The 27,276-nt window shown below is 34.7% G+C and overlaps 1 protein-coding gene across 10 annotated transcripts in view; it reads right to left on the minus strand.

The window, feature by feature from the left end:
• LOC133520606 (disks large homolog 2-like) overlaps positions 1 to 27,067 on the minus strand; it is a 68,667-nt gene extending 41,600 nt beyond the window's left edge. The window contains exons 1-3 of one of the 10 annotated variants that reach the window (XM_061855122.1): positions 26,472 to 27,059; positions 13,178 to 13,604; positions 2,270 to 2,352 (exon numbers count right to left, since the gene is read on the minus strand). In XM_061855122.1, the coding sequence (XP_061711106.1) occupies positions 2,270 to 2,352; positions 13,178 to 13,430 (336 nt within the window). In that variant the 5' untranslated portion in view covers positions 13,431 to 13,604; positions 26,472 to 27,059. Of the gene's footprint in view, positions 1 to 2,269; positions 2,353 to 13,177; positions 13,605 to 26,471 lie in introns of all 10 variants that reach the window. The other 9 variants (XM_061855120.1, XM_061855118.1, XM_061855117.1 and 6 more) reach the window with 9 other exon arrangements.
• Between the last annotated feature and the right edge of the window lie 209 nt (positions 27,068 to 27,276).

The raw sequence follows: 27,276 nt of genomic DNA on the forward strand, positions 1-27,276 counted from the left end.
GCACGCTCGGTTGACAACCCTATTCGAATAGGAAATGTTTCTCATGCGTCTCACTGGAAACGTCAAATTAATGAAAGTCATCCGCAGTGACTAAGCGTTGAGTCTTGGTCTACCTACTCTGTTATTGTACTTGTGAAATTCATGAGCTGTCATGACAATTGAATAATTAAGTTAACTGTAGTTCAATAATATGGCTTAACATGGTATAACTTCGTTTTGTTTTCTGCGAACGAGCACTATCAGTTAGAATGACATTATTTTCATATTCTATTATCATTCCTTTTGCTCCAATCAATTTTCATATTATAATTTCATTTCAATCCAATCACTGTCAATAGTCTACCTAAAATAATATTATTGGTACTTACTGAAATGTATATTGTATATAGCTGAGTACAACGAAACCAAAGGTCTGCGCGAAATGAATGATCTATGTTCAGGCCCAATAAGTTGGTGTTCTTCTCTCACTCTCACTGAGCTTAAGCGTGAGCGAGATGGATGTGCGCCCGGGTGCGCCGATATGTTTTAGATTTTTTTGTACGTTAAAAAAAAGTTATCGATATGTTCCCTCAAACGTGATATCGTCTTTTAGAAGCAATTTTCATATGTTTAGCTTTTGAGCAAAATTGGTTTCAAATTTTTAAAGTGCATTTTTGATGCATATGCATGTTTTGTCTGTCGAGCTAAAGTCAAAAACTCAAGATTCGAATCGATAGACTCCCTTGAGAAAGGCCTCAAGATTGCTAATTAAATTTTTGGCAGCCATATTGTGATCTAAAAAAAGCGCTACGACTTTTCAAAAACTCCGCTGTCTTAACCTTCTGCACCTTATTTTATAATATTCGAGTTTTGTATTTAAATTGAACATTCACATTTGACGCATAAAAATGAAGATAAATCGAAACCTAAGATTTATTTACTAAAAATCGATTTTGGCGTAGCAAAGCAATTGGACGTTTATATGTAGGTTGATAATGCAGAATTTTATTCCCATTTTTTGTTTTTGTTTTTGATGCCTAATGGTAATAAATACAAAGTTTAATTTTTTTATTTTATCCGTATAAGCTAACTATTTCTGTTTTCAGGTTTCTTACTAATAAAATACTTAAAACATACGCTCCGGGTACAGTCATCTGTCTGGTAGATTTCATTTTAGAGAATATTTGTTGCACAAAAATACCCTCGGGGATGCTGAAGAGTGACCAAAACGAAAAAAAGGAGAGAAAAATACCAGAGGATGGTTGTCAGACTAAAATAATTACTCTAAAGAGCCAACGGATGCTTAACCGCGAGCGATCATGTTTTTTTTTTTGCAAAAAATATATTTAATTTATTATCAGTTTGGTGTACCTTGTTATTATACCTTTGTTATACCTTGTTGTACAGACAAGGTCTAAAATATAGACATGGACAAAGCGCCAAAAATACGTCAACACGACCATATTGCCTAGATAATAAGGTAGTGAATAAATATTTTGGTCCTTTATCTGTAGCGATATTTTAGGCCTTAACTGTATATGCTGCATTTGTCTGCCTACCTCTTCTTCGCTTCTTTTCATCAAAAGTATCCAAAGTAAACTTCAAAGGTTCCTCAAAGAGATAATTTCAGCTTTGTAAATGCAAATTTGAAGTTTTTCTTTTTAATAAATTGCTTGACAAAGCGAAACAGCTCAACAATTGAGACAGAAATTGCACGTGTTCAAGTAACAATTCCCATAATATAATATAATTAATGCGGAAATAACTGTGCCTGTCTCTTTGTCCGTCTATCTGTTCCCTCTTCACGCTTAAATCGCTGAACCGATTTAGATAAAATTCGACATGGAGACGAGTTGAGGCCCGGGGAAGGAGGAAATATGGCAGTTTTTATCAATTATCAACATGATTCCACGCAGACGAAGTCACGGGAAAAAGCTAGGCCAATATATTTAAATAAAATAATTATATATTTACACGATTTAAAATTTATTTGCTTTTAATCTGTTAACTTGGCGTACGGCGTACATAAGCAAACTAAATGGTTTTTGTAAATCCCGATATGTTTATTTACAACTTTTAGATCAAATATAGACAAAATATTTTTTGTTATCACTCCTTTTTCCGGCAACAGGGATATTGTACAGTGAAAACCTGCAACTTCCCGTCGAGATAACAACTCAATCGCGCTTTTTGCGAAGCGACATAAAATTGTAACAATTTTTCCCTTAAGTTACAAATAAAATGTTGTAGCGCAAGGAACAAAAGTGTTGATAATATTGTAAAGTGAAACCTGGTAGCTTCCTGGCCCGCGACGGGCGCTTTCCGGGCTTTGCGCTGGCTGCTCCCGCCCGCCTTCGAAGTTGCCAACGTTTGCTGAAAACAAACAGAAAAATAAGGTTGGTACTCATTTTACGGGAACTTTTTATGTATAGTTTTAATTGTTTTAAAACAGATTTAAAAAGTAAAACTCTATAATGAAATTCAAGTGAATCATAACTTTTAAAATATACGAGTAACGTATGCGGAGTGAAATCTGCACAAAGTTTGGAACATGTAGAAAGTAAAAGATAAAATAATCTGAAATTATAATTATCTAACTGCCAATTTAAAGTCTATTTAAATGCCAATTAATCCGGCACGTTTTATGAGCATTGCACTCTTTCTCTTGAAATTATGGTCAATTTAGAAGAACACTGTCGCGAAACTGTATGTAATTTTTCCAGCACTATTTCCCTACAGCCGAAAGCGTAGATAGCGGGACATTTTGTGGAAACGGGTTAGAGCTGATGGTCTGTTTTTAATATTTGTGCGTCCTTTTTCTTTACAACAACTACAGCTAGAAAGTCTGGTTCAGGGAAACATTCCAGCATTAGCTAGTTTTCTGGGAGAGATCGATTAATAAAAGCGGCCAAGTGCGAGTGGGACTCGCCCAAGAAGGGTTCCTTTATGACGTATTAAAAAAAACTACTTAAACTACTAGATCTCGTTCAACATTTTACCACTTTGGACACACATTTTACCACTTTGGAAGTGTCTCTCGCGCAAACTATTCATTTTAGAAAAAAATGATATTAGAAACCTCAATATCATTTTTGAAGACCTATCCATAGATACCCCACACGTATGGGTTTGATGAAAAAAGATTTTTTGAGTTTCAGTTCTAAGTATGGGGAACCCCCAAAATTTATTGTTTTTTTTTTCTATTTTTGTGTGAAAATCTTAATGCGGTTCATAGAATACATCCACTTACTAAGTTTGAACAGTAAAGCTCTTATAGTTTCGGAAAAAAGTGGCTGTGACAGAATCGGACAGACAGACGGACATGACGAATCTATAAGGGTTCCGTTTTTTGCCATTTGGCTACGGAACCCTAAAAAGGAAGACCCGGTGAGTTACAAAATCTTACAGAGAGGTCACGAGAACATTCAAATGTTACAGTAAAACTGTTTAAAAATATCTGAATAATGTGGGCATCGACAAACATTTAAGAAAAGTTAAGCCCACCGTCTCCGAAAACCAAAGAAAAGCCTCTGCAAATGCGGTAACGTCATTTGGTCAAAAATGTAAAAAAAATGCTGTTTTTGCATTATGGGATTTATGGGGGACTAATCATCTGTCACTTAAAATAGAAACTCATGGCAAGGTAACGTAACTATTATTTTGAGAGCACCAATGGATCAACGGGTGAGAATATGAAGTATGTCGAGCACACAAAGTTTCCCAAAAAAAGTTTTCCTAAGGAAGATAAAATTGTAACTAAAAAAATGACAACATTTGTGTTTTCGACACAGATGGTTTTAAAGTACCATAACTGCCGTTAAAAATCTCGCATTGGAGTATAGTTTATCTTACATTAAACATTGTTAAATACGTCACAAAAAACATGAATATTTATAAAAAATAACCATGTTGTTTTTATTTAATACGACATTGAATTTTGTGCAGATTTCACTCCGCATACGTTAGTTATAAGCATATCTGCTAGAACAACAAAGTAAACCGTTCTGACGTAGATAATTTACTATTATCGTAGATGGACTACTTACCTACCTAACCTTTATACCTAAGAACTGCTGTAAAAAGTAGTGAAATAAATGTATTTGTATTGTATTGTATCTGTAACATTAAATTCAGTGAATTCAGATTACGTGTTTCTCGTTCACAAACGGAGTGACAGTTTATTTTTACGAAGCTTCATAATACAGTATCTTTCTTAACGTACAAGCCAACTCGAACGTACATTGACATCTGCTCGCGTAGCCAACAAGCCAATCATTAACGCTCCGTAATGTAGCGTAGTCATCTCTCTCTGTCACTCTTCCATAATAGTGCGACGGAGACAGTTGCGTGTCGTTCGTCTCGCTTGCGCCAATATATGTACGGACAAGTACGATAACTGAATCATGTTCGAATTGGCCTGTCATTTAATCAGGAATAAACGACGGGAACAACTTGTACCTATCACAATTTCAAATTATTTATTAAGGAGTTCACTTGTGTTAAGCTTATTATATTGTATTTAATTTAAGATAAAGGTTATAACAGCTTTAATTTGAGGAACAGGAAGTCTGCAAGGAATATTAAGTTTCCAAGTAGTTAAGGCAATCTCTCGATTCAATTCGACTAGGAACTTAAATATTATTTTGCTTTGGGCGGGTTTCAAATTGAGTCTCGTGTGTTCGTTCTAATGAATTCTTGGGTATATCAGACAAATATTGAGTTAAATTGCGCTTTGAGCTATGAAATAAAAATAGTTTGAAATAGTTAAGTAACAAACACTGCAAACTTAATTTTCATCACGTATCTTCTGTTTTTATTGCAAGCTTTTATTTAACTTACCCTGTTAGTATGTACGTAACATGTATGCATATTTGTGTGGGTTAAATCTTGGAAACTAGATTTGACTCCCTTCTCGGTTTCCGATTGAGCTGAAATTTTTATACAGTATATGTAAGTCGGGTGACAATGCAATATTATGGTACCATCGAGCTGATCTGATCAGTGGGGACAGGAGGTGTCCTTAGGAACTCTGATAGATCAACGCAATCTAATTGTGCTTGGGGTTTTTATAATTTTCTCGATTAGTATTAGATGCTTGTGAGAAGAAAAGTACAGTCAGCGATAAAAGCTTGTACCAAAAATAAAATGTTTGCCAAAACCTTCTTGTTTTTCATGTTTATATAACTTATGTAGGTATTAAGCGCTGGTGGCCTAGCTAGCTTCAGCCAGTTGAAATATTCGAAACAAAAAGATTTTGAAATGTGTTCTTTTCTGTTTTCTAAAATGTGAAACACAAAAACCTCAAATTCAGAAACAAAACTACACAACACCAAATGATAGGTAAAAACAGGTTAAGCTCGAGTCGGTCTTACGGAATGATTAGAACTTTTTTTTAAATACATGTGGTGATACAGCGAGGCTTTGGCGGGATTTGTCTATGACCTATGTTCTGGAATAGAATCAGCAATAAACATTCGAGTCCTACGACATCATCATGTTTCATTGCGTCGCTTTCGTTGCTCACGTAGGATAATGGGTCAAATGGTTCCGCGAGTTCACGCGAGACCTCTATAACGAGGGCAGGTATTTACTCAGCCATGGGATACGGGTGTACAGTTTCGGTTCCCAATTAAATTTAAAGTACCCATTAGCAACATTAGGAACCCTATTAACCTTTTATTCACGTCTTTCCAAATGATTGTTTCAGCCCTTCGGGTGTTCGGTTTCAAGTCTGTGTAAGCTGAATAATATAAGTAAATATAAATGTTTTTTTATTTTTTTATAAAACATATAAAAATTTTGAAACATATATAAAATAAATGAACTAAAAATAGGCCTAAAACTTCCTACCTTACTAAGAAAACTATGACATACAAATGTAAATAGCGGCCGGTTCTATAATCAAAGGACTTACAAACAAATTTCTGAATCCTTTCAAGTCGAGACTTATGAATGCCAAAATGTAGGCTCCAAACAACACTGCCAAACTCCAAAATACTACGGACGAAAGAGTAATACAAAACTTTGAACGTGAATGTACTTTTGAATGGTTTACTTAAACGAAAAATCATTCCTAATTTTTAATATGCTCTCGCCAATATATTAACTATATGTTCAACAAAGGAGAGTTTAGCATCCAGAGTAATCCCTAAATATCGGATCGACGACACCCGTGAGACACTGCTACCAGCTAATTTATAATCGAAAATTATAGGATTATGTTTACGGAAAAATGTGATAGTGTAGCATTTCTCAGCGTTTACAATTAAGTGATTTCGCTGACAATAGTCCTCAAATTGTGAGAAATCGGATCGTAACGCAACACAATCATCATAATTAGTCTCATATATTTTTGTGTCGTCTGCATAAAGTATGTGGGTTTTGCACTGGCTTGCACATTAATGCACATCCTGGAGGTCTATTCAGATAGTAATTTCTTGTTATTGATTTGAAAAATGAATATTGATAAGCAGGGACCTTTTGAATCCAGTCATAGATATTAGTGGTTAAAATTTTAGTTTAGTAAATAATAATCATATATTTTTGTTTGATCATAAACACAACTTATATTATACATATATTTGTGTGCAAAATTCACTCCATTTTTTGTATAGGTACCTACAATAGCCTATTACTTTTGGTTATATTCTATTTCTTTAAATGATATACACTGTTTTATCTACCTATATATTATAAGCCCTCTATAATATGTTCAGGAACCGCATGCTACGACCGGCATTGCAACATCGTTTCCCTGTTCCGGAATTCGCAGATATGACGTGACGCCTCCGAAATATCTTTATCGCTGATTTTACACAAATGTTTTGATACAGTTATTTAATAAACAACAAAACGAACTAATTTTATTCATACTAAAATTTAAATTTAAAATTACAATTACTTTTACGCGTATCACGCAACCGGAGTTTTCTTTTTTATTCCGAGACAAACGAGATTCCTTTATGGAGTCGGCTCCAACTGCCATATCGTTCGATATCAAGTAAAATGCGGGATCTGTCATTTTTTTGCAATAGACACTTCATTTGGAATAAAACGTCACCTCAACTGATATTAGAATAAATAAATAAATAATAACTAAATAAATATTATAGGACATTGTTACACAAATTGACTTAGTCCTACAGTAAGCTCAATAAGGCTTGTGTTGAGGGTACTTAGACAACGATATATATAATATATAAATATTTATAAATACTTAAATACATAGAAAACATGATCATCACACGAATAAATGCCCTTACCAGTATTTGAACCCAGGACCATCGGCTTCATAGGCAGGGTCACTACCCACTAGACCAGACCGGTCGTCAAGAATAGAGTTGACCTCTATTATAGATTGCTTTGTTTTCAGAGATTTGAAAGTAATTACGAAATGATTTTGTTATAATAGGTATGCAATAAAAACATTTTCACAGATAAAAAAAAATTGACTATTTTTATGTTGTCGTAATTTGCGGTTTTTGAATGTATCAGTGAGGGTTTATTTATTTATTTAATCTTTATTGCACAATACATGAAGGTACAAATGGCGGACTTAATGCCTTAAGGCATTCTCTACCAGTCAACCAATGGGTCAAACCAGAAAGATTAAGTAAGTAAGTAAATATTCTTTATTGCACCAACAATTATACATTTTACATACATGTAAAACTACAAATGAATTTTAAAGGAAAACAGAACCAGGTAACAACAGGCGGTCTTATCGCTAAAAAGCGATCTCTTCCAGACAACCTTTAGGTAGCAGGAAATTTCGAACTCATACAAAAGTCAACAGGTAGTGCAAGGAGCTAAATATGGAGACTATTAAATACAAACACACATACTACTTATATAAGTATTAAAACAATACCTAATATACTAATAAATATACAATATAATATAATACAATATATATATATATATATATATATATATATATATATATATATATATATATATATATATATATATATTTATACTTACACATATACAGAAATAAAGATTAAGTAGGTGCAGTGTCTTTTAAATTAAATGAATTTGTAACCGAGACTATATATGAATATAAACTATATATTGATAAACTTACACATATACTTAATACAAATAAACATACATATATTAATACAGGGGAGGGTTTATGATGAGTGAAGATAAAACAAATAACGAGATTTTGTGAATTAAATGTTTGATGCATGATAGTATTGGTCCTGATGTGCGTCTAGATATACTTGATAATAAGATGACCACGGAGTACTAGGGAGATTATAAGGCGTAAGATCGCTTAGCTTAAGACCCTCATAACATTTAAAAATATTTCAAATTGTTAATAACCCACTTGGCATACTGGCGTTATTATTATAATATGTTTTACTTTGGTTGAACTCATTTATATTTTGGAACCTGCTTATATTTTATAACCATGGCAAATTTAATGTTAAAAAATTTCAATTCATTGACCTCGATCGGCGAGTAAAATCGTTATTCGATATTTTAGTCTGCTATATTTAGTTGGAACATCGAGGTTGAAAGGCCGCATATGCAATTATGCACGTATATAGTGTATTTATAATACACAGATAAAAAAAACGAAGCTTAAAAAAAGACTCCATATTTACCTAAAGATTTCCATTAATTAGAGCTTATTTTTGTGAAATTAGCTGGACATTTATTAACACGATTATTCCCGGTTTGGTACCGTCTCGGACTTTAAGCAATTGTTGAGCAATTTATTTATTTATACTTTATTGCACATAAATTATTAAGTACAAATGGTGTGAATGGTGGATTTAGGGTTTACTTTACATTGGACATTTCATACAGTTAGTATTAACAACCAAATTAGTTTGAGCTCTAAATGGCTCAATAATTAAAGTCCGGATTGAATGACTGAATGTGGCTTCACAGTCAAGCGACATGCTCGGGCCCGTTTATTTTAACAGATACCTAATTACATGTCTTTGTTATTCATCAACTTTTCCTTGTACAGTCAGCATAAAATGTAGCGGATGAAACAACGTGTGAAAAGTATCTGATATTCCGGAAAAAAAAATCTAAATGTAAATAAATCTTTAAAATTCACGTTCAAAAGTATATCTTTTACAGTCTAAATTGTTCTACATATAGAACTATCACTTTTTTTAAGCTGTTACAGAATGGTAGATACTTTTGAAGCGTTGTTTGATCCGCTACTTTTGATGCTGACTGTACCTAACAAAAAAGTCCCACTACTTCACGCTTTAAAACCAAAGGTTTAGCAAAATGTTTAGATATGTTTACTTAGCGCCTATATCTCTGCCCGATCTGTCTAGACAGTGTTTCCAATTTATCAAATTATAAATCTTCAATACTGCTTATTTATTCAAAGCAAAACAAATATCAGAATCGTAGAGGACGTCAATATAACCTATAATAGGTTATACTGGCAACATGGAGCCAATATAATTTTTCAATTGCAGTAAAAAATAACTGAAAAGTTCTTTTCCAGCGAGGGAAGCTGAACAATATTTTGCTTTGCTTTCATTTATTCCGTGGTGGCAATGCAAATTGAACTTATAGGATATCCCTACATTTCTTGAAATATGAATTAAATAATGTATTCGAAATGCGTTTCGTTTCTTTATTGTTTAGTAACATTGAATAACCTATATTTGGCAATAAAAAACGTTCAAAAGGTAAAATGAACGGAAAGAAAAAGCTAGAGTAAGTTTAGTATTTAATTTTGATGCTTAAGTTATGTCTAAAAGCCTTAAAAGGTTAAAAAGGTGTCTAACTATTTACATATGTACCTAGAGGTAAATACTCCAATTGGATATTCAACTTTTAAAGTCCCATGATTGGTGCCGTTAATAAGGATTTTTAAATGGTTGGCAACGCGTATGTAACTCCCCCGGAGTATGCGTTTATAGCCTACGATTATCGCTTACCATCAGGCGGGCCGTATACTTATTTGCCACCGACATGTTATTATAAGAATAATAAAACATACTGATACGTTCCTATACGAAATTCACACGAGTGTGCTTTCAGGAATTGTGATCAATCCAGTCCACTGGGTGAGGTTGTAAGCATTACGGGTACAAACGACTGCATACGAAATGATAATTAATCGATTAAAGTGACATAAGCGAATAAAATCAGTTTAATAGCATAACATCACGCTTAGGAATGCAAAAGCAGTGGAAAAAATATTTTTAGTGAGTCAACATCAATACTGTAGAACCTTGACTATCCGAATTCTTACTTATCTGCACGCTAACTTAGTGTATCCTGTATCATAAAAAAAAGATATAGGTATTCTTGAAAAAATTGCTCCGAGTTTTAACTCGTATGCCTTAGCATACAAAAATGATTACAAAGCAATCAACTGCCAATCGTTTTTTTTTTTCAATATTAATAAAGGTTACTTTTGCAATGGCTTAAATCCTTTAATTAGCGTTCACGACTCGACGCTTGGGAGTTACTGGAATCTAGTGAATAAGCTTTGGTCTGTAGACGAAAATCATTAAGTGAGCAAACCCAAAGTAATTACGCAGTAGAGAAAGCAATGCAGCAGTGGGAATTATAAAATTTCCTTTCATAGTGCAGTATTTATCATACGAGTATTAATGAATCTTGTTCATCAATTCGATTGCCAATTTGAATGTTTAAAGATTAAATCATAAATTGTGCCATTTTCAGGGAGGATTAGTTTCAATACGCATATAAACTAAATTGGTATAAATTGATAAATTCAAATTGTAGATCATTTTATAAATAAATAAGTCACACAAAGTAACATTTTCGAAAAATACTGGTTTAAGGCCAGGAATCCAATGCCACAAACAGATTTTGCAGGGCAGCCAAACTGCAAGTTTACACCTTTAGGGTGATATTCAGTTTTAAACTGCACCAGCATTACTGCTGCAGTATTGAATCGCGACATTGCTGCCGACTGCAATGCTGTAGGATATGTCATAATTCCGGGCAGCAACGTCGAGCAATTTCATATAACTGTAAATTGCTGGTACTTTAGGGCACAAAGTGAATGTCTGGCTGGACACTCTGGACAGGCCAATGACTTTATCTAGTCTAGGGCGTAAGTCAAGTCACGCGTTAGTAATTATGAAGGCTGCTTTACATTTGACAGAAGTTGAGTTTTGGACTTTAAAGTTTATGAAAATACTTTGTTCAAGAGGTAAACCGAGTCAGAAAAAAAATGTGATCAACGGTTTAAAATGTAAAGTCCTAATTTGATAATTAATAGACTCATGCGTACTTTGCGGGAATTCATATTAATAAATATATGCGTATTTATGAATATTTATTTCGCAGATTAGCAAAGATATTGTTTGTTTACATTCCTAATTTGATATGCAATCAAGAGCAATGAAAACTTAAAAAGTATCTTTACTGTAGAAATGCTGCACCCTTTCACCCAAATTAGTTACATTAATTACTAGGTCCAGTCCAGCTAAACCATAATATTCACATACGTCTACTACTACACAAGGTAGTTGATTGACTATTTTCGTGTATAATAAGCGTATATTCTCTGACAGGAGCTGTGAAAAAACATTGAAATTAAAGCCAAAAGAAATAAATTTAAACGTCCCACTAATGTTTTCGCTCACATCTAAACTTGGGGGAGAGTGAAGAAGCGTTAATTTTAATATGATTTTACTTTGACACCCATATAGAGTTTTGGTCAGTGCAGCACATACAATTTGTTTGTAGGATTGAACTGGAACCAGTATTTCGCGATGCACTTGGAGGCATTTTATCCAGAACGGCCCGAAAATACAAACGACAGGGTCGAGTGAAGAAAACGAGAGGGCTTTGCCCAGCAGTGGGACACTAAATTAGGCTAACAAAACAAAAATTTGGTAGAAAATGACACATTCTTTTGATCTTATATTAAAGTTCGATAATTCTCTGTAAAATCAAATAGAAACTAAAAATTTCAGGCCTTCCCCTTTAGGTTACCCGTTTTAGGAATCCCTTCCCGACTGGTGATATTATGAAAGTAAATTGAGCGCACCAAAATTTGCTGGGCTTATAATAATTAGACATTTCTGTACGAAATTTGCAATAAGCGGTCTCTTAATGGATTTGTCATGTCAACCTGCCAAGACCGTCGTCTCGACGACTGCACCCTTTCCTTAAAAAAAAATCAATTGACCCCGTAATTCTCAGACTTAATTTCTGATATACATGTATAATTAATATTTTTAGGAAACAAAATTACTATAAATATATATATACATATTTATGGTTCTGATTTGCTAGAGAATTTCCATTTGTATACTGGCCTGTCAATGTTAAGACAAATACCGAAAAATTATATGCATAGAGAGATTAACTAACTAGTATCAAACGCTGCTGCTAAAACGGACGATAGCCCTAGGTTATATACGTCAGCGGGCTGTCGATCGCTATATTCGCCAAATCATGAAAGTCCTAGGCCACAAAACGCCGACAAACGCTGTCATTTCATGATTTAACTAGCGACTATCCGCCATATCGTTCATGCCTCATCGTTAGACAATTAGCATATATAGCATACATTTAGGCATATCGAACAAGTGGGGTGTCGAAAGCTTCAGTCGAATAAAACAATTTATAAGGCACATCATGATATTCCTGGGCAAAACTTAGTCAAATCATGTAACGGCGCTACCGGCCTAGGAATGTCATGATCTGGCAGATTTTTCGATCGGCCGCCGACATATATAAAATTTAGACATTGTTCTACAGGCAATATGGACGTTATACAGGTAATATGTGTACGCGACAACGCCTACACGTCTATAACATACCTACATGTTCTCGCTAAGACATATTATTTTTATGTGCAAAGAGGATAAACTAAACTTGCATGGGACTTCTCTTATTGTGAGGTGAAGTGTTATTATTGTATACAGTAGATACCTATCTACTATGTACCTACATATGTATCTTTGACAAATGTATCATATTTGTAATGGACATGTGAGCGTGGTGTTGCGGTGTTACTTAATTGCGCCAGTTAGGACAATAGGTTATACAGGCTATTTATTTGTTAAAAGCAATACATAGCTCGTATGAAGCTATCCATGTTGCCGTGAGCGTTATGTTGGGTTGAACGCAGTGTATAGTCCTTTCATATTTTACCGTCCTCCGCGAATATTCACGTCACAATGACAGTGGCCTAAAATCATCGCAAGTAATAGAAGATACTTACATTCTTCCGTGATCTGAAGCTCGATCTTATCTAAATCGTCTTCGTCATCGAAGTCGGTCTGCACGGTGACGTCGCGCGTGTAATGCTGCAGGGTGATGACGTCAAAGGGCGCGCGTTCGTCGGGACTGGGCGTGCGCGGGCCGGGCTGCGTGTCGTGCTCGTGCCGCGCGCGCTTGCACGCCGCGCAGCCGCACAGCGAACCCCGCACGCGTAGCAGCCATACTAGCCCGAACAGCGCCATCCACGTTGTCATACTGACTTTAGCACCATCACGCTAGGTTGCACTGTCACACGCCATTGCCAGCCGTCTATAAGCTTTAGTTTTTGTGTTTTTGCACAGGCATTTTATACGTCACTTGCACTTTTTATAATAAAGCCTATTAGCCCATCGAGGTCAATACCCATTTGTCATATATCTGAAGAATAACTAACGTAGAATAAGAATTAAGAAGTAGTCAAGGTTAAAAATTCATCGGCCATCGGTTTTCACCTTATCCAGACGTAAATTAACCTATATATTATATTATGAAAGTGTTTCAGTCAAAAATTAGTTGTCGAAAAATTAAGATGCAAATATTTATTATTATTTTCCCTTTATTTATTTTTGGTCTTAGGCTAGGTCATTTATAATATGAATATAAAAGTAAAATATAAAAACACTTACAAAACAATACAAAATACATATAAACACATTATAAAAAACCTAACCTAGGGTGCCGCCAGCAGCGGGGCAGGGCCCAAGCTGCCGGTGGTCAGGGCCGCAGAGAGAGGAACCGGCGGACTATCCGCGCCGTGTCCAAGATCACCGCCTTCTGCATCTGACCCTTGATCCAACCACCTAGCGAGAGTCTCTCAAAGTGTTGGTCAAGATACTTCGCTATGAGACCATTCGTTGAAACGACTATCGGGACAATGATCGTCGAATCAACATCCCAAATGGCGGTTATCTTGTGAGCCAAGTCTAGGTACTTACTGGACTTGTCCTTCTCGGCTTTCACGAGATTCTCATCATGGGGGATGGTGATGTCGACGAGCACGGCCCGGCGTTGCGATCGATCTATTATCACGATGTCAGGCTTATTGGTAGCTATAGCTTATTATTATTATTATTATCTGTATTTCACAAATTCTCGGGACTATGGGGTCCCGGACATTTGGAAGGCGTGCGTGGGGCCAAAGCCAACGCGTAGAGTCCCCTTGTAATAAGACAATTTACTCTAAATGTAACGTGACACCAACCGACGATTATCCCTGTTTACACTATAGCAGTGCACCCAGCGGTTGAGCCATTAAGGAGTTTTCTTATTAAATTCTCTTTTTATTAAAAGGACGTAAGTGCTGCGGAAGTACGCCCTTTTGCTTGTATGGCTTTTTCGAATCGTATGGAGGTACGGAACCCTGAAAATGTCTAAATATTCAATGTCGGTTATCTACATGTTTTTGCAATCGAAATTATACTCGTACAGTTTAGGTATTTTGTAAGTTACTTTCGATTATCAAATAAATTCGACTGCAAGCTTACTTTTGTATTCCTATGACCATAGCCATAAACTGCTTACATAGGCCAAAGAAGGTTTCAACATTTTAATACAGTAATAGTGAGAAATGGACATAAGTTGTGATCGTGAGTAGTATTTAAATTAGTATCAAGCAGTGCAAGGCGTTCCACATTCCGCGAGTCCGGAACGAGTGGGCGGCGAACACTTTCCGAGCCCTTACCGTTTGACTTCCTGGTAAATAGCTGAGAGAAATAAAATATTATGTTCAACAAATCTTGATCGTATATTTCAAACGAAACGAATTCATATTAAGTATGGTATAACAATATGGGGCAATTGCACAGATGTAAACAAAGCATTCATAGTCCAAAAAAAGTGTGTTAGAGCGTTCTGCGGAGCTAAGCCGAGAGACTCATCGCGGCCTTTGTTTAGGAGACTTAGACTGCTAACCTTATATAATATGTATATACTAGAATTAGGATGCCTTGTACGCAAACTTCCACTGTATTTCAAACTAACGTCTACTAATAGTAAATTAAGAGCAAGGGATGAATTTAAGCTGCAGATACCACTATGTACGACCTCTTTGTTTAAGAAAAACTGCTATATAATGAGTATTCTTGTGTATAATAAGTTGCCATATGAGATAAGACAATTACCTGACAAATTATTTACTACCGGATTACACAAATGGTTAAAGATAAGATAAGATAAGATAAGATAATCTTTATTGGTAGCGTACTGGTACAAGTCAAAAAAACAATTTTGTACAACAAACATACAAATTCCACATTACAGGATACTTATTTCGTACGAAATATTAGTAATGTCAGTTATCCTTAATAAAATAAAATAACAATATTATATAGTCAGTGGCAATTCCATCATTTCATTAAAAGTATAAAAGTTTTTTGTGAGTAGCCACGATTCCAAATTTCTTTTAAAAGATTGGTGAGATGTTGCATCTCTTATATTCGATTAATGCTTTTAGAACTTAAAGGATAAATGCTTTTATTCCTTAAACGAGTTTCGGGATTATTCTGTTAACTAGATGTATTATATAATTCTGAATCAAGTAAAGTGACATTAAATTCATAGTTAAACTCTTTTCTGTAATGTTCGTATATAAATTTATAATGTTCGTAATATTTAACTACGCGACTTGCATGTCATTTTAATGATTTGGTATTATTTAGTTTTGACATTGTAATGAAGGGTTTATTCTTTCTCTAGCTTTAAGTTTACATGCCATATTTTTGGCTAAACATGTGATACTAAATTAATTTACTTTTGACATCTGTACCCCTAGTGTAACTAAATTCGATTTCCAAACGTGACGTACGCGTTTGCGTTTAGTCTCATTTTGTATAGGATTTTGAGGTTCCAAAACGTCCCGCTTGGCGCGCTCTTTCGAAATCCAATACAAAATGAGACTAAACGCAAACGCGTACGTCACGTTTGGAAATCGAATTTAGTTACACTAGGGGTACTGTATGCAATTACCATGTTTAAGCAAATAAATATTTCTATTCTATTTCTATTCTATTCTCACGTTATGGAAAACCATTAAATGTTTTTTTTTTTTAATTCGTCTTATATGGTTGATACCTACTTATTACCTGAGAATTGGGACTGTATAGGTAAAAAACTTAACTAAAGCCCCTTCTGTGCCCCTTCGTTTCATTCAGCTTAGGGGGAAGTCCCGTAACGCCGGACTGCATCTAGTGCCGGACACACGTATATCACGACAACTAACAACGCGAGAAATTGAGGGCTAAGTGAAAGGAGCGCGGGGGACGTAACAATGTCAATAAACGGGACGCGCATTGCTTATGTTATGTATGACGCGCGCAGCGAGTGCGGGAGCGTTTATTTCGTGTTTTTGTAGGGAACGCACTGCGTCGCATAAGGTTCGAGTAAGTGTTTCGGCCTTTTAATTTGTTAAGCTGGATATTGTTATTTTTAATATACTCATTATTCACTTCATTTTTTTCGTCTATAAAAGTTTTTTTCAAATAATTGATATAGTTTAGGTACACAATAAATAATTGTTATTATTTCCTGACCCTCAGTACCGGATACGAAGTAGTCCCGTAACGCCGGACAGTTATTATGTTTTTGTCGGTTGTATTTTGTACCTACGATGTTTCAGATAGAAGAACGGGGAAGTAAAAATGGAAGAGAAGAAAAAAAATCGATAAAGAAGGTGTGATAGAAGTGAAAATTTGATATAATAAAGGAAAGCAAGCTAACGATACAAAAAGTACAGAAAAAGGTGCAGCTAAGGGGAAATAAATAAACAAGTGAAGAGCAAAGTTAAAAAAGGAGGGAAAACAGCAGTCATTGGTTGAAGTATCTCGTAGGTTACTACGAGATGCTTCAACGAATGACTGCTGTTTGTATGTTTAGACTAGGTAGGACAAAGACTGGATACTGCTCCAGTTGCCATGGTTGGACGCACGAAGCCTGTGCTTGACATTTCAGTATGTTCAGAAGCTTATATTTATTATTGGTGTGAACTGTTTTTAAACTGCCCGGTGCCAGGTTAGAAATGTAACCATCCGGTACTACCTACCTACGTAACACTTGCAAAAACTGTTTTTTTTTTTCACTAAAGTTTACTTTTCGTTTTTGAATTAGGTTATGTAGAAGTTACATTTGTGCTATTTTATTCCGATTCGAACGTTTCTTGACTAAAGTAATTCATAAATAACGATATATTATATTTTTTTATTACTGTTTTATTTTCTCCAAAAAACCTTAAGTGTCCGTGACTGGGGGACTTCCCCCGATGTAAAATCTTTCCTACATATGTCCAGTTGTACCGGTTGTACGGTCACGTCTGAAATTATCGTTACTGCCCAAGTGCCAAAAATATGTATACACTACCTTATATACGGGCAATAAGGTCGTGTATACATATTTTTGACACTTTGTCCGTATCGATATTTTCAGACGTGACTGTACGTACCTAAGTTCTTCTCTACAGATCGCATTTCTCAACCGTTTCTCGTGAAGTTTCGTGAGCAGGTTCGATAATTATATAGGGCTTTTTGTGGATTCAGTTTTTTACAAATTTTTCAAAGTGGCATTTCTCAATTGATTAGCGAGAAATTTTGTGAGCACGTTTGATAATGGGCTACATGCTTGAAAAATATTTTATTTGTAATGTTTTTTTCAACGTTCAACAAAACACAAAATTAATGCAATAATGTTAAATTCATACAAAAAAAAACCTTAAAAATACTTTTAGGTATTACATTCATAATATAAAGTTATTTCTATCGGCGTAAATTACGAAAAACTTATTTCGCATCATAATTTTCATACATTTTGGCTTAGCCGTACGGCCCGTGCGGCCTGTGACGTCAAAGGCCTCCGACCTTTTTGTGTGGTGCGTTTTCATTCGGAATTTTTTGAGGCACAATAGACAGAAGGTTTATTAGTAATATTTGAATCTCACGAGAACTAGAATCGATTGACATCTTCGCAAAAAAAAACATGCATAGTCTGTCCGTTTTTCAAAAGGAGCCCACTGATTAACAGTCCGCTGGATGGCATCGGCCTGTCAGTTGTTCGGAACGGAAATGTATGATGAACTTGATCTTAGAAATCGGACAAGCATAACTGATTATAATACTTAAATGTTATATTTTTTTTTTCAAAATGGCTGCAACGTGGGGATTCGTTAGGCTTACAGTTCATAGATTCACTATTAATACACATAATACAGTTACTTTATACATTAGTGTTTGCCTCAAATCCGGTAGTACTAATTTTGTGCAGAATTGTTTATGATGATATGATAAAAGAAATGCCCAATGAATAATCCAAGTTTGTGACCTCGAGCGCCGAACGTAACTTTGTCAAAAATCGAGAAAACCGCGAAAATTTCGTGTTTTTTTATATATTTGGTCGATTATAACCCTAAAGAACTAGTTTTTGATAGTACCTTCTTAGGGCGTTTTTAAAGTACCCAAAATTTTCTGCAATAGGAGACTAGAATTGTCTCAGTAGACTTAATAGTTTCCGAGGCCTTTCAAAGTTTGTAATTCTTTCGAGCTTGAATTAGTAGAGTAAGTCTCAGGCGATGCCGCTTGGCACGATTGTTCCTAAGGTCAAACATAGCTGATTAGCCCCGGTAGCCACGAGATCTTACCGTGCCTACCCCCGAAAAAGAGGAGGGAAAGGATCCAAGGTCCAATTTATGCTATATTTCTTCCTGCTCTTATCAACTAGGGCAAGTTATATATTATTTTAATATATCATGGGGTACGTTTGTTTTTTTTTTTCGATATTTTTTATTATTGTAAAAATTAGGAGTTAAAACAGATTTCATACAAATTTTTAAATGCTCGTACTTCTTATAATAATTAAATAATCAAAAAAAGAAACATAGGGGCATAGCTGTGGTTCATATACAACAAGTGATTTCGCACGGGTCCTCCCTTTCATCTTAACTGAACATTTTTTTTTAGTTTTTATGCCACTCAATAGCAAATATCACGTCCGTAACATTTAGCAACGGTTACTCATCATAATTAAGTAATTCAGTTAACATTAAGTACACCCATTTCCAATGTCATGGAAGAATATTCGAAGAACCTATAAAATGATAAATGTGGAGAATAAATTGCCGCCCCAAGGTTATAAATGACTATCCTTACGGTAAGAGACTATGAAAGATATCAATTCGTCACAAACGAGCCAGAATTCCTCCCCACGAGAATAAAATTAACGTTGAGAAAAGAGGTCAAGTGTGATATTTGAGCTAATATAAAAGATCCCGTAGTATTTTTACAAGAAACTAGTAATAACTAGAAATGGGATTCTTGTTTTTTTTTTTTCATAAGAGGTTAAGGGGGCGGCCGCTTCTCCATACAAACGTAGTCCTCATTTGTCTCTCTGGATATTGACATTATGGAAAATATTTTTACATAATTTGATGTAGGTATATTAACTATAGTAATGCGTTTGACAATTTTAGATTTTTTGATTATTATAAAAATTAGGAGCGAGAAACAGATTTCATACAAATGTTTAATGCTCCTAACTCTTATAAGAATTAAATATTCGAAAAAAATCAAACCTAGGGGCATATCTGTGCTTGATGTACAAAAAATTGTGTCAAAATACTTTCAATTACGTTACTATCTAGAGAGGAAAATGAGGACTACGTTTGTATGAAAAGGCGATTTCGCACGGGTCCTCCACTTTCGTGCGTGAGAATTTAAATCTATTCCATCGTTTTAAATGTCAAGATCACAAGGTTGAATCGTCAAATTTGACAGGCCGCATACAAGGGGTTAAATTACTATTGAAATACTTACGGCCCAATTTGAACTTGAACACGTCAAAAATTTTGATACGATATGCATTGGATACAAAATTTTAATCGGGCCGTTAGATAATGGAACAGAACATGACAACAATAAACCTGAGAGAGAACCCTAAAAAGTGCTAAGGATAAATCGTGGTGTTATCAATTTTTAAAATTGTGAGCGCTTCCGATTCAAGTCTCGTATTTTTTAAATTGCAGTAGACAGCGGTTTCCTTTAATAGCCCGAGAAAACGTAACAAAAGAGAGAGGAATTTTAAATTGCGTAGTTAATAGAAAGAAGAAAATTCTCCCTATGCGTTGAGAATTTACTGTTGACTCTAGACTTAACAACTCGATGGTTTATTCTTTTAGTTATTTTATCTACACACATATAATAAACCCTCTATGATGCCTTCAAAATCCGTAAATAATGGCCAACATTACGATACACTGTTTTGTTACATCAAATTTCTTATCTGTGATGATGTTGTAATTGCTTCATAACTACATCAAAATCGATTTGGTTATGACATAAAATTTTGGAACATCTCTGAAAAAAAAAGCAATTCGATTGTTCGAAATGAAATGTCAATTGCATACGATTTTGACATATCTCGCATGTTAGTTTGTATCGAATGATACGGAAATAGGCCCCCGACTCTAGTTCGTCTCGGAATTAAAAACGACGAATGCGTGACATGCGTGAAAAAAGTTTTCATCTACCGCCTTTTGACGTACAATTTATCTTTTAATTAGTTTTAAGTATAAAATGAATATGCTTTGTTGTTTTTAAAGTAATTATAGCAAAAGTTTCGTGTAAAATGAGCGATAAAAATATTTCGGTGAAGCCACCACATATCCGCGAGTTCCGCCAAGAGAGCAACGATGCCCCAACGTTGGCTGTACTTTGGGTTAGTGAATATATCATAAAAAGTTTATGTGTGTCGATAAAATAGTGTATGTAACTGTACATAATTAGGCATTAAAACACTCGTGTATGTTAATGCCTTTTATTATGTAGCAGTCACATAAACTACTATAATTAAAAATAAGATTTGGCAATAATTTCATTTTTTTACAAGCTTTCATCGCTGTTTTTTTTTAGACAGGCGACTAATACTCATCAAGCTAATTCTAAAAACCCCAAACACAATTAGGTTGCGTGGTATTATCACAGAGTTCTTATGGTTCCTGTTTCCATCATCAGATCAGCTCGATGGTACCATAATACTGCATTGTCACCCGACTTACATATGCATGCAAAATTTCAGCTCAATCGGAAATCGGGAAGTGGATCAAATTCAACTTGCAACATTTGATTACAGACAGACAACGGGACAGGTAAAACTAAATAAAAGCTTGTAAAAAGTAGACACAGTTTTAGTGACATAGTCAGTGCAATTTTCGTATCGCAATGGATGTTTACATAATTAAAATATGGCCCTGTCCATGTTACGAGTCGTCCAACAATAGCAACAGTAAACTATTTATCGCTTTACGAAGCACACAGAGAAAGAGCGGAGAAACTAATATAACCGTCTTTATTTATATCTTTCAAAGACAATAAAATTAATTTTCATTAAGAGTGCTTTTTAAGAAGAGGTTTGCTTAATTTTTCAAGTTTAATTTGCTGTAGTTCTGTACAAAGATACTATAGCACAATATTATCTTTTAACCATTCCAAGTTATAGATATATCTAAAAAATACGATAATGGTTTTCCTGTGTTTTCACTCAGGGTCTGACGTATTAATTTGTTAAAATAAGCAGATTTACTCATGGTTTTTATTTATATTTTATTAAAATATAAAAACATTTCAAAAGTAAAGAATTTACAGCAAAATCTTGTTATAAAGATCAGAGATAATAAATAGGATCTTCAATCTAATATACGAGCAGTTTCATACGTCGTTTATGGCTGAGCCTTGGTAATTATTGTTGACGCGTGTTCGTAATCTGTCGTTAAGTAACGCTTCCTTACTGGGAATTAATTATATTCCCTACTAAATTGTGTAACGACACGTATACGCTTTATGTTAGAGGAAAATTTAATAATGAATTGAGATAATACCATGTAACAGCTTTATTGCAGTGTTTGTTTTATGTACAGTTTTCTGCAGAGAAAGTGACCCCCCTGCATAGAAGTTTGTATGCAAAGGTGTTAAGCGAATAATTTTGCTGCCTATACCTACTCAGAACAAATCAATTAATAAAACAAGTCATTATAAAATACATATTTTTAAGACCTACACCCTTATGTCATTTGCTGTATTTCTAATACAGACAGTTATTACTGCTCATCTAGAAACATAATGTTTTTACGATTACGTTGTTTTTTTATTACGGAATTCCATTACATTTTTATCTACATAAGTACTTCTAACACGCTAAATTACAGATGAAACGAAAACAGATCCTACCTACGGTACATCTTGTAAATCATAAAATATATTTAAAACATTTTAATAATTATAACAATACGACCCAGTAGAATAAGCTACTAATCAGTATTTTGGGCAATACCTGAATGTAAACTGTTATTTTGGGGATTAATCTAATCGAGTAACATTTGATGAAATTTCTATGTAACAAGCTTATGAATCAGGTCGAGCGTATGAAATACCTCGAGTATTCCCGTGATTTTATCCTGGATGAACCTTAGACGTAATTTAATCCCTATTTACGAGGGACAATTTTATGCCATGAAGTTCGCTACAGTAAAATAATATATTAATTCGACCATACGGTTGAAAACATAAACAAGTGAAAAATGTTTATTTGCGCTACGCTTACTTAGATTACATCGTCAGAATACCGGACTAATACTAATAAGGCCCAGTTTCCCTTCCTGGTTGAAAATATGACCACATGGCGATTGCTTTTGATAAAACTAGTCACTGCGACAATTCTCAGGGCTAGGTTGCCGAACCTACCCCATATTCACTTAGTAATCATGGCAAATAGGAGGTACGAGTACAAAGTAGCAATAGATTTGTAGAAGCATTGTGTATAGCCTATACACGAGTTTTCATTAAACAAGTCTTAGTTTTTAAATACCTAAAAGGCGATTCGTATAAGTATTTAATAAATGGTTTAATAAAGTTTTCCGTTTCGCTTTTAAGAAGTGTAACTCGAGTTCACCTGGATCACATCTTGTTCTTACGTCGACTATAAATAGCTACAACATAACGCGATAGGTTGATGCCACTAAAATGAGTATCGAAATATATTAAAACCGGGTTGCTTTGCCAAACTAACCCTACTACGCGAAAGCACCTGAAAGATTATAAGTAATAGAATACTACCGTATCGCAATGTAAGTGACATTCGAAAACAAATTAGGGACATAATACATAATTGCGTTCGAATTATGATACACTGTTTACGAAAACGCGACTGATCGTATTGAAATGAAAGTAATCAATTTTACTTCGACTGCGACGAATAGAATAAGCCTTTATACATTTGTTCAATGAATCTAACTTTATATATATGCCAACTATCGAAAGGTGTTAAGAGGAAGGCCGCTTCTTCATACAAACGTAGTCCCCATTCTCCTCTCTGGATAATGACATTATGTAAAATGTTTTTACATAATTAATTTGATCTACTCGTACATTAACCCTGTACTATGCCCCTACTTTTGACTTTTTTAGATTTATTAATTATTTTTAAAAAATTAATTTCGAAAAACAGATTTCATAATAATTGAAAATTCGACGTAAACGTAGGGGCATAGCGGTGGTTGATATACACCAAATTGTGTCAAAATATTTTCAATAATGTGGATATTAATCCAGAGAGGAAAATGAGGACGTTTGTATGAAAAGGCTACTCCGCGTGGGTCCTCCACTTTTGTCTTAAAATGTATTGTCGTGTCAATTTTTCTCACATTTCGGAATAATTTGGTTCTTTCACGTTTATGCATATTCAATGGACGCTGCGCGAGAGGTTAATTTTGAAATTACGAGTGAAATATTAAAACCATGTGCCACGCCTTTTCGAGCGATACACACGGTTTTCGAGAATAAACTGCTGTGTAAACCTCGGAAACTAAATCCGACCTGACTTAATTAACAGCTTTGACAAGGCAGCCTATGTAACCATTTTGACAACATGAGTATACATACTAGTATGAGAGAGTATGCTACTAATAGGTAACAGTACCCCTAGTGTAAATAATTTCGATTTCGAAACGTGACGTACGCGTTTGCGTTAAGTCTCATTTTGTATGGGTTTTTGAACAGCGCGCCAAGCGGGACGTTTTGGAAAGTCAAAAATCTCATACAAAATGACACTTAACGCAAACGCGTACATCACGTTTCGCTGTCGAAAATATTTACACTACGGGTACTGTAATATAAAGTTCTGGTTGCAGACGGGTATGACGTTGATCACTTTACTGAATTTGTGTATCGTCAAATTTAATCGTGAATAAAAAACCGGACAAGTGCGAGTCGGACTAGTCCACCGAGGGTTCCGTAAAAAATTTACTTATTTTAAATTTATTTTTACAAATTAATAGGATTCACAATTTTCCCTGTATCTGTAGTGAAAGACGATATTACTTGCCAAATTTCATAGTTCTAGGTCAACGGGAAGTTCCCTGTAAAATTAGATTCCGCGAGTGTTGAAATTTACATTTTTTGCGGCATTACAACGGCCGTAGGTATCTTTTATTACGTTATCTAATTAGAAGCTGTTTTTTCACAGCTTCAAGGGACTGTGAACCTGAGTATATGGTTTTAATTTCAACTCGATACCTCCACGCGTTCCCGAGAAAAAGGGTCTTGACAGACAGACGGATGGACGAACGGACGGACGGACAGACAGTCAGACGGACGGACAAACAAGTGATTCTATAATGGTTTTTCCTTTTGAGGTACCCCCAAAAAATTATAATAATGTTACGTGAAAACAATCTTAGGTAATTTTAAAGCAGACCCGAATAGACATTAGTTGCCGGCAACGCAAAGGTTTCACACAAGTTAAAAGCAGACGGGATTTGAATTTGTAATTTTTTGGAAAATAACTGTAGGAAAAACAACATTAAAGCATGAATGCGCTTTATAAAATCCATATATTGGAAAACTACGATTATATTACTTCGATAGCGGGATAATTTTCAAAATGTATGATAACTGTAGTAGAAGTATTTTCTTTTGTAGCAACAGTAAACAAGATACTACCATGATAAGCGTTGCAGTAAAACGCAAGTGTTGCTGAAATATGAAGTCTAGGAGTTACCTATTAGCCATTTTCAAAATTACCCCACGTTCGATGTTAGCCCAATGCATCATACTAATTTATAATAAAATCATTTTGCCTGTGAAGACCTTCAAAAATAACTTAAAGCTTTACTGGATTTGAATACACCAGAAAAACGTCAAAATTAATTGCCTCAGTCTAATAGCTAATAATCAGCGATAATAATTTAAACAAACACACAACAATGAAAACAATACCTCTAATATGAGAATTAGGTATTTTAAAACAATAATTCCACGATAGAATTAAAAAAATTAAATGTAAAATAGAAAGGTTTGCAAAGTTTGCATATTGTTGACGACGACTGACAAACTGTAAACTGACAATCTAATTTTGTTATAACATCTCCAAAAATTGATCCTAATTCAATCACTACCTAAACACATAATCCTTGTAAAAATCTTTGATGCGGCACAGAGCAATGACACCGCAAAATAACACCCTATTAGTTAACCCCGTATTTGCTTAAGCATGTGTGGTTGTTTGGCATAGTAAGGGTTAGGACGCTAAATTGAATATTCTTCAGTATTGTTAAATCGTGCTTCTCGTTATGTTTTAATTAGAGCTCTACTGTTCAAGTATGAAAAGGTAAATTAGGAATTAGGGATAGTACCTTTACAAGAAAACCTAGTAACAAGAATTAAGCTCAAATATCCTAAATGTAAGGTGAAATGTTTACGGTTTCCGGTCTAATGCTCTGTCATTAACTGTCACGATGAGTGTTATTTTAACAGTCTCCGATTTATTGCTAAATTCCCGAAATGATACAATTTGATTTACAACTAAGCCTTTTATTCCTCGAACCGAAATTTCCGTGTTTAACGTGTAATTTTCTTATTATATAACAAAGTACAGTATCGTATAAAATGCTCGCTGAAAGTCGTTTCCGTGTGCTGCATTTGCGCAAACACTCACTCACCCACAAAGGGCAAATTGCGAATATTAGCCAAGTTAACTCAATTTGTCTGCGTCAGTTTACGTCGCATTATACTCAATTGATTTTTAAACCGATAAAAAGAAGCAGGATTTTTTCTGTCCGTTTTTATGAAGGAATTTTTCCTTTGAAATCATTAAGGTTTTTTTGGTCTTACGTTAAGATCAGAAATTAAATCAGAATCCACAGCGCCTATGAATATTTTTATAATTTTATAAATTGCAAATTAGTTTTCCTTATAAGTCGAATATTATCTATAATCTTGCTCTTAAACCTTCATCGTTTCATTTATTCATGCTGGGCGGACTGTTTATCTAAGACACTGACTTTTTATGGTTTACTTTACTTTCTTCATTTGAATACCGAATCAAGGATCACAAACACAGTAAAAACAACGTCACAATTCTATTTGTCACTTTTTACAACAAGCACTCATTTAACATTTTCAAAACTTATTAGATTATTTTCAGTGAAATATATAATTCGCGAACGTAAGTGGGATTCTGACGTCGACGGGACGTCTTCCCTCCCCGGTCTCTGGTAGGGTACTGAATGTTACTGATAGGGTAGGATGGTTTACGCATGCGAATGATGGTGTGCTGGATGCCTTTAACCCTGACGAGTGAGTTGAGTGTTTGATAATGAAGATCAGCTCTTAAACGGTTTAAGAGTCGTCGTAAACTTGCATCGTTTGTTCTTTGTTGCACTGTGTGTGCTCGCAAAAACATAGATAGTTCAGAGTAAATTACTCTATTTCTGACAATGTATCTTACAGATGATTAAAGATGATTTTTATGAAACTTTTTTATTGCACAAATATATGGATAAAATGAAATACAACAACAACTAGAGGACAAATCAAATTATTTTATTAAATATGTTTTGATTTGTAATTTTAAGTAGTCATATATGTATATAAATTTAAATAGGTGTCATATACTAAAGAAAACGAGGACGCCGGTTAGATCCCGGCCTCGGTGGACTTGGTCACTTTTTCTAGTACGAGTATATTTAATACTTTGATACCTATACTAGTATTTTATCCAACCGTTGTATAAGAAGCGTCAAAAATGGCGAGC

The sequence above is a fragment of the Cydia pomonella genome, chromosome 8 (genome assembly GCF_033807575.1).
Source record: "Cydia pomonella isolate Wapato2018A chromosome 8, ilCydPomo1, whole genome shotgun sequence".
NCBI lineage: Eukaryota > Metazoa > Arthropoda > Insecta > Lepidoptera > Tortricidae > Cydia > Cydia pomonella.